Source organism: Scyliorhinus torazame, chromosome 3 (assembly GCF_047496885.1).
Source record: "Scyliorhinus torazame isolate Kashiwa2021f chromosome 3, sScyTor2.1, whole genome shotgun sequence".
NCBI lineage: Eukaryota > Metazoa > Chordata > Chondrichthyes > Carcharhiniformes > Scyliorhinidae > Scyliorhinus > Scyliorhinus torazame.
The window spans coordinates 303,103,779-303,117,743 of record NC_092709.1 but is presented as its reverse complement, the minus strand read 5'-3'; the positions used below and the strand labels follow the sequence as shown (position 1 = coordinate 303,117,743).

Genomic DNA, 13,965 nt, shown 5'->3' with positions numbered 1-13,965 from the left:
GGCGTGTTCGGCCTTTAGTGAGCTTTCATGAGATGCCAACAGGATTCCCGGCCTAGCTCCATGGGACACTGGACCGCCTTTAAGCCAGTACGGAAGTCAGGAGAACAAGATTCTAGACACATTTCCCAACATCGGTAAACTGATTTTTGGCCTTATGTTACGTTTTGCTCCCCGACCCGCCACTATTCCCACTGGTGTTGGGAATGGAGGCTTCTGCCCTGGGAGTCTGATCAGTTGTGAATAACATGTACGCAGACCTCATTTTACAATAAAGAGACAAAGAACTGATTTAAAGATCACAGATTTATTTGTTCCGTCATTTCATTTATTAAAGGCAATATTCTCCAATGAACTGAGAAGGGATTCACCATCGGTACACTTTTGAATAAAATCCATTCACTGAATCATAAAAACTTACAGCACAGAGGAGGTCATTTCATGTGTTGATATTCTGAAGGAGCAATAGTGCTTAACACCCCACAACTAAGAGTAAATCACCAAGTAACCGCTTCCAAGGACTATTTACTTGTTCAAAGATAAAACGTGAAGAAACATAACAATATAAATCATACGGTTTACACTTTGAACCAGTCATTGTTTATCTCCTTCGAACTATCAGCATATTTGGTGATATAGCACAAAGGGAAAGACTCTCTCCCTCTGTGGGCAGCTCGGTAGCACAGTGGTTAGCACTGTTGCTTCACAGCCCCAGGGTCCCAGGTTCGATTCCCGGCTTGGTCACTGTCTGTGCAAAGTCTGCACGTTCTCCCCGTGTCTGCGTGGCTTTCCTCCGGGTGCTCCGGTTTCCCCCCACACGTCATGAAAGACGTGCTTGTTAGGTGATTTGGACATTCTGAATTCTCCCTCTGTGTACCCGAACAGGCGCCGGAATGTGGCGACCGGATGATTTTCACAGTAACATCATTGCTGTGTTAATGTAAGCCTACTTGTGACAATAATAAAGGTTTTTATTACAAGCAATCCCCCAAAAACATTGGTGTTGGCAACATGGCTGAGCAGATGGGGCATGCCCAACAACTGGAAAACCCCATCGCTTCTCTCCAGGAGGCCCAGCGCTATTACGTGGCAATCAGGCACATACCTGGACAGCGACAGTTCCCAGTTGAGAATATCGCGTCTCTGAGAGCGCAGGCCGAACAGAGGCCGGAAGCTGTCCAGCACTGGTAGCACCACCAGTGGCCACTGCCAGTATTACACTTGGGCCTACCTTGAGGATCTCCGATGGACCCCCAGCTGGAGGTGAGTTTGGGTGGGTTAGGGGTCGCAGGGAGGGTGTCACTGGGGATGGGGGTGGATTGAGGGGTTGGAAGCAAAGGTGGCTTTCAGTGTGTCTCCACTTTCCAATGCTGGGTTCCAATCTTGTCTGTGAATGAGGACCCTTCACCATTCCCCCACAAGGCCACAAGCAAACCCAACAGGTTGAAAATAATTACAACAGGATGAGGTCCTTAAGTAGTCAATAAGTATCAACAAAAGGCACCAGGATGGGAAGGCTGACCATCATATTTCCCACCCGGAATTTGATCGGGAGTGTGAAAGGGGTGAGGGTCCCAAACCCCTGAACCCTCCTTGGGGGTGAGGGGTGGGGAGAGGCATTAAATTCCATCTGTTGAACAAGATGCAGCTAGGAAACAACATTTTATGATGAAGTCGCCCCAATAAGACACTGTAAAAGTTTTGTTAGTTCTTACTGTGAATTGGAGTAAAAAGCTGTGAATTAATAACATCACTGTTATAATTCACTGGCCTGTCACTGATTGCTCCAAGTGGGAATGAGCTCAATGCAGGCACATGTCTGCAAAAGCCTCTTTTTTTCCCGTAGAGGAGAATTGCTACCAATTCATGTTCCCCCTGGGAGTTAAAATCAGGAACCAATTCATTGTTCCACACGATGCAAATTTATCGGGTCGCCGTTTGCACCCATTTACATCCTCCCTCTGGCGTGCCGGCGCAAACCCCGACCCCGCTGCCATCGAAGGGCCGGAGCATCTTAATCGGATCGGTGCCCGGCGCCGATCCTGATTTTCCTACTCTCCAACGCATTGGGGACTCTGTTACCAGCGACGAGGATGGAGAATCCAGGCGACTGTCTGCATTAAACAGTTAGTAATGATCAAACCAGGTATATGGCACAGAACCTGGACACAAGGACATTAAAATACTGGCACCTTGTATGCCTTACCGCACACTAATATCTATTGTATTGCCGTTTCAAAATGTGGGTGGCAACTGCTGGAGGCTGTTTATTTGTAAGGCAAGGCTGAGAACATGTTTTCATATATTTGGTGGCTACTATGATGAGGTGGCAGTGAAGTGAGCAGCTCTTGCCAAAGTGCCATTGCTTTCCTCTGTAAGCAGCATTTAATGGGATATGTCTTGCCATGGGTTAGCAAGTTCGTGCAATACACTCACACATTTTATGGTGAGTTGTGGCAGTGTTGAGGAGCTCCAGGTACCTGCTGTCACAGAAAGAGTTCAAACCAATGCTGGGAAGTTGCCTATCACCTCTTTGAGTGCCCTGGAAGGGTGAAGGAGGGTAATGGCACGCTTTTGGGGCTAATATGGCTCCAAGGTGAAATATTTGGTGATGGAAGTTGGTGATATGATACAAATTTGTTTCAGGAAATTCTACAACACTCCAAATGTGACGGCCACAATACAATTGTTTTTTCCCCCACAGTGAGAGGCCACAATTCCCGATGTTTGAACGTCAGGAACCTCATTATAATAAATTTACAGATCAGTATCAAACCCTAATGCTGGAATCAACCCCATCCCCAACGTCAATAAAATCCATCTACAATGGCGTGCTATCAGAATGGCATGACACATGGCTGGTCTCCAGACGCGTGCACCTGGCGAGCAGTACTCCCGTGGGAGCTCAGATGAGTGCAGTGCTGGGGGGGGGGGGGGTCATGCCCAGGTAGTGCCAACTTGATGCCACTGTCAGGCCAGCCTGATGCCAGGGTAGTGTCAGAGGGGCTTATATCCCCAAATAAACGTGCAGACCAATGCACCAACAGAAGCCACAGAATATTTGCTTACTATCTGTGTTAGTTGCTGTGTGGTTTTATGCAACATATCATGCACAGATGGTGGTTCCTGCTCCATTATCTCTTCCAACCTGTGCCTTAGCTTACCAAACTTAAGTGGAGTTTGTTTTTAATTTTTTTCATGGATGTGGGTGTTATTGGTTATGCCAGCATCTATTGGAGGCGGTGATCTCCTTTCCTGGGCTGCTGCAGTCCATCTGCTGAAGGTACTCCCCCAGTTCTTTAGGGAGGCAGTGTAAGGATTTTGACCCAGCCACATAATTTTCACTGTAACGTCATTGCAGTGTTAATGTAAGCCTACTTGTGATAATAAAGATTATTACTATTGAAGCAGTGCATATTGTAAATGGTACACAGTGCAGACACAACACACCCATGCTGGAGGAAGTGAATGTTTAAGCTGGTGGATGGAGAGACAATTATATGAGCTGCTTTGGTTTGGATGGTATCAAGTCTGAGAGTTTTTGGAGCTGCATTCAATTGAGCAATAGTATTTCTTCATACTGCTGTCTTGTGCCATGGAGAAGATGAAGAGGCTATGGGGAGTCTGGAGGCGACTCTTCTGACTTATTGTAGCACAGTATTTATGTGGCTGGTCCAGATAGGTTTCCAGTCAAAAAGTGGTTTGATTTGGAAGCTCAAGCAGGATGATCAGTTTCTGAATCTGTCAAACACTTGACTGGCTAAAACGCAAATGTTAAATGAAATAATTCTGGGAGAGTTGTTCTTCTCTATCCTTTTCACTGATTAACTCTTTCTTTCTTCAGGATCTAACAGGCCACATAATAATTAAAACCATGACGATGGCAGCACATTCTTCAATTTTCATTCCCTCTTTGTGGGGAAATGCCTGGCCTTCATTCAGAATCTCAACCAAAATCAGGAACTCAGGGTATTGGTAATACTGGACACGAACCCATGTCCCATCATTCCCTTATGCCAGGCATTTGAGTTCTAACAGTCTGCACCAAAAGATCAACAACCAAGAACTGCACTTAAATTACATTTTTAACATGGCAAAATGTCACACGGTGCGTCACAGTTTTGGGGCAGGTGTCAGACCTGAGCAGACATATTATAAGAGTGGCCAGAGGTGCAGTTAATATGACAGGTTTCAAGTAAGTTGTTTCGAAATACCAAGAAGGTTCATAGAGAAAGTTCAGATGTCTGAGAGCAATATGGCATAGCTTGTGCTATTGAGTACACCTTGGAGAGAGGCGGTAGTGCACTGGTGGTGGAAGACCAGGTCTCAGAAATGTATAATTGAACACTGGGGAAAGAGGGTGAGAATGCTTGCGAACTCGAGGTTAAAGATATTGGTAAACTGACTCAATCAGCATGGATGATAAATGAGTAGGACCTTACCAGCACAGAATTCGGCCAGCTAGGATGTCAATGACTTGGGTTTATAGAGGGTGGAGTTTGGAAGGCTCATGGAGAGGAAATCACGACAGGTAAGTGTGAAGGTAATAAATGCACAAATAGGGGTTTCAAAGGAGTAAATGATGCAGCAGTTGTGGGGTGGTGGGTGAAGGAGGGGGAGGGTTGAAAGCGCAGGGGTGCTATTTCAGATGTAAAAGTAGGCAGTTCAGGTCAATCTAGGCACCAAAGTTGCAAGGAATTGGGGTGAATCTGAATGAACATTCAGAAACATAGGGAAAGGCAGAGCCTGACGTAGAGAGGACTAAATAGATGACCACAGTCTTTTGTAAAGTTCTGGCTCATCCGTGAACTTTTTTTTAAAAATTCATTCAAGGGATATGAGCATTGCTGGCTGGTCACCATTTATTGCCTGCCCCTAATTGCCCTTGAGAATGTGGTGTAGGTACACCCATGGCATGTTAGGGAGGGAGTTCCAGGATTTTGATCCAGAGACAGTGAAGAAACAACAATATATTTCCAAGTCAGGATGGTGAGTGACTTGGAGCGGAACTTCTAGGTGATGGTATTCCCAACTATCTGCCGCCCTTGTCCTTCTGGATGGAAGTGGTCGGGGGTTTGGTGTCAGACAGGCAGTCAGTACAATCAGAGGTTAATGTAACAGGGTTAAACCTGAATATTGTCAACATATTTTTGAAAGTTGACTAATGGCATCAAGATATAACGTTTTTAAAAAGTCAATACGGAAAATGCTGAGAATTTATTGCCCTTCCCGAGATGGCTTAAGTGCATTTAGGAGAGAGCTGGTTGAGTGATCAGAAGATACACCAGGAGTAAATCAATGGACCAGATGGAGAAGACAAGTCCATTGAGGTTTGAGGTAATGACAGAAAAAGGGCGAGTGTTATCAGCTAACAGTTTCGAAGCACAAGAGTAAATGGCAGCTGGGTGTCATGAGCTTGGATATCATTTTTAATCTTGTAATTGTTTACCCTTGAAAAAGGGTTCTGATGATGAAACTGCTCTTGAAGACTAAAACTATACAACAAACACTTTTTAACAGTAATGGTGAGTTCATTTACAACACTCTCTCAAATTACACAGGTCAGAATACGCAAAAAAATGAAAAGCATTACACCTTAACTTATAATTGTAAAGCAAAATTGTGCTTTACAGGACATTGGCAGCATAAAGCATGGAGCTTGGTGATTGTGTTGCCACTCGGTTTATCCTGGTTGAACGAGAGTCATTGCTGCCTCTGGCACTTCCAGCCTGTCTCGGAGATTCCAACTGTTTCTGATCTGTTCTAAATATCTGGCTTTAAACATACTGAAGTGCTCGGGAAAAAAACCATTCCAGGATTGTGGCCTATAAGGATCTAAGTGATTCTTTGCCCAATTATCGACCCATACTCTCTGCCAACTGATCACACTCTATTCACAATGCCCATCCCTCTGAGGCGAGTCTGATATTGTTGTGATGTGGTGAAGATCCAGCTGCTTATTCTCCCATAAGTGTCCTCAGCCTTGACCAGTGAAAGACAATTTGATTTCTGTCCAAGTGCTAGTATGGCTCTTTGATCAGAATGAACAAAACGGTTATGGTGCCACTAATTATGAATGGCATTATCAAGTAAAGGTGCCAAGCCAGTTTCCTTTGATTACTGTCCAACGTATTTCAGAAATACTCAGCTGAATATTAGAATGCCAGTCAGCACTGGCTCAGATGGAATATCTCAGTCCTTTTATGTCTGTCGAACCCAACACAGATTCTGAAATCCTTGGTGAATAAACTGTAAAGCACTTATGTACCATGAGCTCGGAATGTACCATGTGTTTAAGTGGGCCACTGCTGTACAAAATGAGACTGGAGTCTGCTCAACGCCACAATATAGAAGGAAGGTAATCAACCACGAATAAATCTCCAAAATAAAACTCACCCTAATCCTCCTCCAAGACTTTGAGGAATGTGAATTGATTACAGCGAGCCAGTAGGTAAGTGGTGCCCAAAATACCTGACAGAATTTCTTTGAGGAGGTAACCCAAGTCGTAGGGGATTTCTATGGCTGTGGTTTGTGAGGGCTTCCAGAAGCATTCAGTAATCTCCCACATAAGAGACCGTTGGCTGAAATTAAAGCTCATGAAACTGAAGGCAAATTATTGCCCTGGTTAGATTATTTAGGCAATAGCAGACAGCGTAGGGATAATGGATACATGCTCAAATCATAAGGAAGTGAATAGTGGTGCTGCATAAGAGTCTGAGCCACAGCCTATTCACTACATTTATTACTGATTTAGATCGCACAATAGAGAGCCATATATCCACGTTTTCTTGTGACACAGAATAATAGTGCAAACAGGAGCATACGGCTACAGAGACATATTGAGTGAACAAAACCGTGGCAGTGGATCCCAATGCAGGATACTATGGGGTCATACATTCGGGACTAAAAAAGGATGGATCAAAGTATTTTTTAAATGGTGGAAAAACTAGGAGCAGTGGAAGTCTAAAGAGTTGTGGGGGGCCATATCCACAGGCAACAATAATCTCGACGACAGTTACGTAAAAACGGCTGTTGGAATGTTTGCTTGTACAAGTAGAGGGTTAGAATGTTTAGCTGGAGCTATTCAAAGCGCTAGTCACACAACATCTAGAGTACAAGGTAACAGTTCTGGGCGTTGCACCTTAGAAAGGATATACTGGACTTGGAAAGAAAGCAGTGCAAATTCACTAGAATGTCACCAGGACCCCAAGGGTTCGATTATGAGGACAGAATACATAAAAACTAAGCTTGTAGTCATCTCTTGGGCAGAAGGGTGGAGACTGATTTGACTGAGTTTCAAAATTTTGAAAGGAATCGATAGGATAGATAGAGGGGAACATTTCCCACTGCTGGAGGAGATTAAGACAAGGAGAATAACCTTAAAATCAGAGCCAGGCCTTTCAAACTGTGGTTCAATTGTGGAGCTCTCTTCAACAAAAAGCAGTGGATGATAGCTTGATTAATAATTATCTCTGCCACTCATGGTGGACAGAAGTAATGTTTGTGCCCCTGTTAGTTTGTCATATTTCAAAAAGTAATGGACAGATTTCAACAAACTTGGTGCGCAGACAGGGTATAGTCTAAGGAAGAATTGATTCATTTTTAAAGGATCCATCAACATTGGAACTTTTCTTTAGAATATTATGGGTTATTTTATTTAGAATGTTATTGATTGTTTTAGAATGTCGTGGATTGCTTTAACTGCTGTAATACAACTTTTTGCAGCTTGTCACAGCTGTCAAGACATGAGCAGAGTTTTCAGAGCAGATTGTTGAATGTGGATTGGCCTGAAGCTCCCTCAATGTTCTTAAACATTTTTTTTGTTGCAGTTTTGAAGTTACAGAGCATCAAACAGGCAGGGAAACCCTTAAGGAAGGGCTGCGTAATGTAATAGTGTTGAACTAACACAATGAAGCAGAGATACACATTTTACTGAATGACTTCTTTGTTTGTTTTAAATCTGATTTTGCTGGGGCTGGCTTAGCACAGTGGGCTAAACACTAAACAGCTGGCCTGTAATGTAGAACAAGACCAGCAGCGCGGGTTCAATTCCCGTACCGGCCTCCCCGAACAGGCGCCGGAATGTGGCGACTAGGGACTTTTCACAGTAACTTCATTGAAGCCTACTTGTGACAATAAGCGATTATTATTATTGTAGATTTTGGCTAGCTAGGGCTATAATAGGATAAAGAGACAAAATATGGTTGGAGAGAATGCAATGCAGATTTACAGAATGAAATCTGGGTTGAATCGAGACAGGTTACACAAACTAATGATGAAATTGAGACAGTGAAGAATAATTTGATTGAAGTTGTCAAGATATTATGGGTAGATATTTTTGCTGGGACCAGAAGACAGAATCTTAAAATTAGAGCCAAACCTTTGCAGTCTGGAAACATTTCTACATATAAACGATGGTAAAGGTTTGGAACTCCCTTCCTCAAACAGCAATTGTTGGGCAATTAACTGTCAATTTTAAACCTGAGATGGATAGATTTCCGTTAACCAAAGTATTAAGAGGCCCATACGGGGCAAGTGTGGGTAAATGAAGCTGGATCACAGATCAGCCCCAATCTCATTGATTGGAGGAACAGACTTGAAGGGCCCAAATGGCTTCCTCCTATTCCTCTCAGGGAAATCATATAAAACTTCAGGCAAGCTCATCGAGTGAGTCTTTAAAATATTTTTTTTAATCCACAATTAAATTAAATCGTCAATTTTGGGAGGTTTTCTTGAGTTCAGAAGAGAACCAAGTGGCTGGAAAAACAACCCTTCAAAACAATGACTTATCGCAAACAACCTTGTGTCAAAGTATTAACATTTAAAATCCCGCAGAACCCAAACCCAGCTATTTTTTTTGGGGGGGAGGCCTGTGAACTTTGTATATTTGATCACAGTGATAGCATAACTACTCTACTTATCACGTACTTATGTAACCATTAATGTGAAAGGATGTCTGTTCAATGAAGATCCACAATGTGCACTGGGTAAAATTTGGTCTACCTAATCTGAATTCATAAGTAGGTTCACCTTAGCGGGTTGAAGCCCGTTGGACATCAGCTACAAACCTTGGTGTGAACCTGAAGAATACCCTTACTGTGCATGTGAAGGAAGTTGAAGATCTCAGAAGTCATCTTGTGGAAACCAGGTCGAGGTTTAACATTGTCATAGTAATGGTGGGTGATGTACAATCCTGAAGGGTCCATTGAAAATGCCCAGAAACCATAGAGATGAACCTCTTCACACAGCTCCATGGCAGCTGTCACCAACATCAGGCCACTACTCAATCGTTTGGCTCTGAGCCCTTGTCTCATCCAGAAACGGGAGACATTCTCCAGGTATCGTGGGTGGAAGTAGAACATAGATTGTTGAGACTCAAAATCGTCCAGGACATACTTGACCCTGAATGAAACGTCCGTGTTGCGGGTATTGTAAAAAGCTGGCATAACCACAGATGCATTTTCATAAGCTTGCAGGACATCATAAAATGGCCTCCTCCACTTCTCCAGCTTTTGGAATCTAAAAGTAAAAGCACTGAGCCTTTATCATTTAAAAAAAAAGTTATTTTAAAATATCTCTTAATATCTCCTGCTCTCCCACGTCAAGTGCAGCAAAAGCACAATACGCAGTAAAACAACCTCTACCACAGGAGCCCGCTGGGAATCTCACAGAACCAGTCTGAAAATGGCGCTGTGCCACTTTCTGTTTCCAGCATAGCTCAACCATTTTGATCAGGGCTGCCCGAGCACGATTCAGTGGACCAAAGTTAAAGTCCGGTTTTGTGCGCGTTTGCCGGGGTATTTCGCGACGGTTGCATTGCCGAGATCGCAGCCCGTAATCAACGGAACTCAGTGCCAAAAATGAGCCCTCACGAGATTCTCGACCTTACTGGTTCCTTCGCTGTTTGATTCGCCCGACCCGCGCCTCACCTTCACGGCTCTAACAAGGGGGAATTTCTTTTAAACGCTCCCTCGCCACTCGCTCCCAATCAACACACAAGCATGGCAGCGAGCAGACCTGCTCCGCGATTTGGGGATGCCAAGGCTTCTCGATGCTGTCTGGGAGTCGGAGGACAGTCAGCAGAGTCAGCAATGCCGCCTGAGAGACAGCGGCAACAGCTGTCAGTGCGGACAGCTTGACCATGAGGACCACCGTCCAATGTCAGAAGAAGACAAATGACCTCCAACGAGCTGCAAGGGTAGGTTATCACCTATCACCTGGCACCAATTCTCCCTGCCGCCCCTCAGATTCTCCAAACCCCCGCTCCTCCGCCCCCAATCGACTGGCTGACACCTCACACCCTCCCCACATCTGATCTTCGTGTTTGTTCCTCAGTACCCCATGGCACCCACCAGCACATGCCCTTCATCCAGCAGAGGGCAGTAGACCGGAGCTGCTGATTGGCCGTTGCAGGGGAAATTTGCATACGTCCGTGTGCTCACCCTAACTTGGAGGCGTACCTGAACAAGAGACCCTAGCTGTTCAAGTGAAGACAAGCATCCAGCAGAGGGCAGAAGAGCAGAGCTGCTGATTGGCCGTTGCAGGGGAAATTTGCATACGTCCGTGTGCTCACCCTAACTTGGAGGCGTACCTGAACAAGAGACCCTAGCTGTTCAAGTGAAGACAAGCATCCAGCAGAGGGCAGTAGAGCGGAGCTGCTGATTGGCCGTTGCAGGGGACATTTGCATACATCTGTGTGATCACCCTAACTTCGAGGTGGTTTGTGGAGGAGCTCTTGTCAAGTGACTTTGTCAGTGTTTCCCTCCCTACCCCCTCCTCTAACCAAAAAAAACCAACCGCTGTAAGGATCAAGAGGAAGGCTCGACAACAGGTAGAAGTGGAAAGTTGAACCGTGACGTCACAGCCTGCAGGTAAGGGATTGGCTGGGGACTGGTAAGTAGTTTTTATTTATTTTTCCCTTAGGTGTTATCGTGCGGGGCGCAGAGGTTGCTGAGTGAGTGCTTGCTGAGAAGGGGAGTGAATAACAGGTAAGCTCTTTCTTTCTTTTTTTTATCTAGAGGGGATGACAGGGAAGGTAGTGCAATGTTCCTCCTGCAGAATGTTTGAGGTGAGGGCCGCCGTCAGTGTCCCTGCTGATTTCATCTGTGGGAAGTGCACCCATCTCCAGCTCCTCAGAAACCGCGTTAGGGAACTGGAGCTGGAGCTGGATGAACTTCGGATCATTCGGGAGGCAGAGGTGGTCATAGATAGAAGCTTCTGGGATGTAGTTACTCCAAAGAATAAAGATAGATGGGTGACGGTGAGAGGGGCTGGGAGGAAGCAGTCAGTACAGGGATCCCCTGTGGCCGTTACCCTTAGTAACAAGTATACCGCTTTGGATACTGTTGGGGGGGGGGGGGACTTACCAGGGTTAAGCCATGGGGTACAGGTCTTGGCACAGAGTCTGTCCCTGTTGCTCAGAAGGGAAGGGGGGGAGAGGAGTAGAGCATTAGTCATTGGAGGCTCCATAGTTAGGGGGATAGATAGGAGATTCTGTGGGAACGAGAGAGACTCACGGTTGGTGTGTTGCCTCCCAGGTGCCAGGGTGCGTGATGGCTCAGATCGTGTTTTCGGATTCCTTAAGGGGGAGGGGGAGCAGCCCCAAGTCGTGGTCCACATAGGTACCAACGACATAGGTAGGAAAAGGGATGGGGATGTAAGGCAGGAATTCAGGGAGCTAGGGTGGAAACTTAGATCTAGGACAAACAGAGTTATTATCTCTGGGTTGTTACCCGTGCCACGTGATAGCGAGACGAAGAATAGGGAGAGAGAGGAGTTGAACACGTGGCTACAGGGATGGTTCAGGAGGGAGGGTTTCAGATTTCTGGATAATTGGGGCTCATTCTGGGGTCGGTGGGACCTCTACAAACGGGATGGTCTGCACCTGGACCAGAGGGGTACCAATATTCTGGGGGGGAAATTTGCTAATGCTCTTCGGGAGGGTTTAAACTAGTTCAGCAGGAGCTTGGGAACCTGAATTGTAGCTCCAGTATACAGGAGGTTGAGAGTAGTGAGGTCATGAGTAGGGTATCAAAGTTGTAGGAGTGTACCGGCAGGCAGGAAGGTGGTTTAAAGTGTGTCTTCTTCAATGCCTGGAGCATCCGGAATAAGGTGGGTGAACTTGCGGCATGGGTTGGTACCTGGGACTTCGATGTTGTGGCCATTTCGGAGACATGGATCGAGCAGGGACAGGAATGGTTGTTGCAGGTGCCGGGATTTAGATATTTCAGTAAGCTCAGGGAAGGTGGTAAAAGAGGGGGAGGGGTGGCATTGTTAGTCAAGGACAGTATTACGGTGGCAGAAAGGACGTTTGATGAGGACTCGTCTGCTGAGGTAGTATGGGCTGAGGTTAGGAAAGGAGAGGTCACCCTGTTAGGGGTTTTCTCTAGGCCTCCGAAAAGTTCCAGAGATGTAGAGGAGAGGATTGCAAAGATGATTCTGGATAGGAGCGAAAGCAACAGGGTAGTTGTTATGGGGACTTTAACTTTCCAAATATTGACTGGAAACGCTATAGTTCGAGTACATTAGATGGGTCCGTTTTTGTCCAATGTGTGCAGGAGGGTGTCCCTACACAGATAGGCCAAGGAGAGGCGAGGCCATATTGGATTTGGTACTGGGTAATGAACCAGGACAGGTGTTAGATTTGGAGGTAGGTGAGCACTTTGGTGATAGTGACCACAATTCGATTACGTTTATTTTAGTGATCTTTAAGTCATCTTTGTCGACAGGAATAGTGCCAGAAGACTGGAGGATAGCAAATGTTGTCCCCTTGTTCAAGAAGGGGAGTAGAGACAACCCCGGTAACTATAGACCAGTGAGCCTTACCTCTGTTGTGGGAAAACTCTTGGAAAGGTTTATAAGAGATAGGATGTATAATCATCTGGAAAGGAATAATTTGATTAGAGATAGTCAACACGGTTTTGTGAAGGGTAGGTCATGCCTCACAAACCTTATAGAGTTCTTTGAGAAGATGACCAAACAGGTGGATGAGGGTAAAGCAGTTGATGTGGTGTATATGGATTTCAGTAAAGCGTTTGATAAGGTTGCGCATGGTAGGCTACTGCAGAAAATACGGAGGCATGGGATTCATGGTGATTTAGCAGTTTGGATCAGAAATTGGCTAGCTGGAAGAAGACAAAGGGTGGTGGTTGATGGGAAATGTTCAGACTGGAGTCTGAACAAGGATCTGTTTTGGGGCCACTGCTGTTTGTCATTTTTATAAATGACCTGGAGGAGGGCGTAGAAGGATGGGTGAGTAAATTTGCAGATGACACTAAAGTCGGTGGAGTTGTGGACAGTGCGGAAGGATGTTACAAGTTACAGAGGGACATAGATAAGCTGCAGCGCTGGGCTGAGAGGTGGCAAATGGAGTTTAATGCAGAAAAGTGTGAGGTGATTCATTTTGGAAGGAATAACAGGAAGACTGAGCACTGGGCTAATGGTAAGATTCTTGGCAGTGTGGATGAGCAGAGAGATCTCGGTGTCCATGTACATAGATCCCTGAAAGTTGCCACCCAGGTTGAGAGGGTTGTTAAGAAGGCATACGGTGTGTTAACTTTTATTGGTAGAGGGATTGAGTTTCGGAGCCAAGAAGTCATGTTGCAGCTATACAACACTCTGGTGCGGCCACATTTGGAGTATTGTGTGCAATTGTGTGCAATTTTGGTCGCCGCATTATAGGAAGGATGTGGAAGCATTGGAAAGGGTGCAGAAGAGATTTACCAGAATGTTGCCTGGTATGGAGGGAAGATCTTATGAGGAAAGGCTGAGGGACTTGAGGCTGTTTTCGTTAAAGAGAAGAAGGTTAAGAGGTGACTTAATTGAGGCATACAAGATGATCAGAGGATTGGATAGGGTGGACAGTGAGAGCCTTTTTCCTCGGATGGTGATGTCTAACACGAGGGGACATACCTTTAAATTGAGGGGAGATAGATATAAGACAGATGTCAGAGGTAGGTTCTTTACTCA

General features: G+C 45.4%; 1 protein-coding gene across 2 annotated transcripts in view; it reads right to left on the bottom strand.

Annotated features, from left to right (window-relative positions):
• Positions 1–288: 288 nt before the first annotated feature.
• Positions 289–13,965, bottom strand: part of st8sia5 (ST8 alpha-N-acetyl-neuraminide alpha-2,8-sialyltransferase 5) — a 132,670-nt gene continuing 118,993 nt past the window's right edge. For both annotated transcript variants that reach the window (XM_072497472.1, XM_072497473.1), the window contains one exon: positions 289–9,516. In XM_072497472.1, coding sequence (XP_072353573.1) covers positions 9,054–9,516 — 463 coding nt within the window. In that variant the 3' untranslated portion in view covers positions 289–9,053. The remainder of the gene's footprint in view (positions 9,517–13,965) is intronic.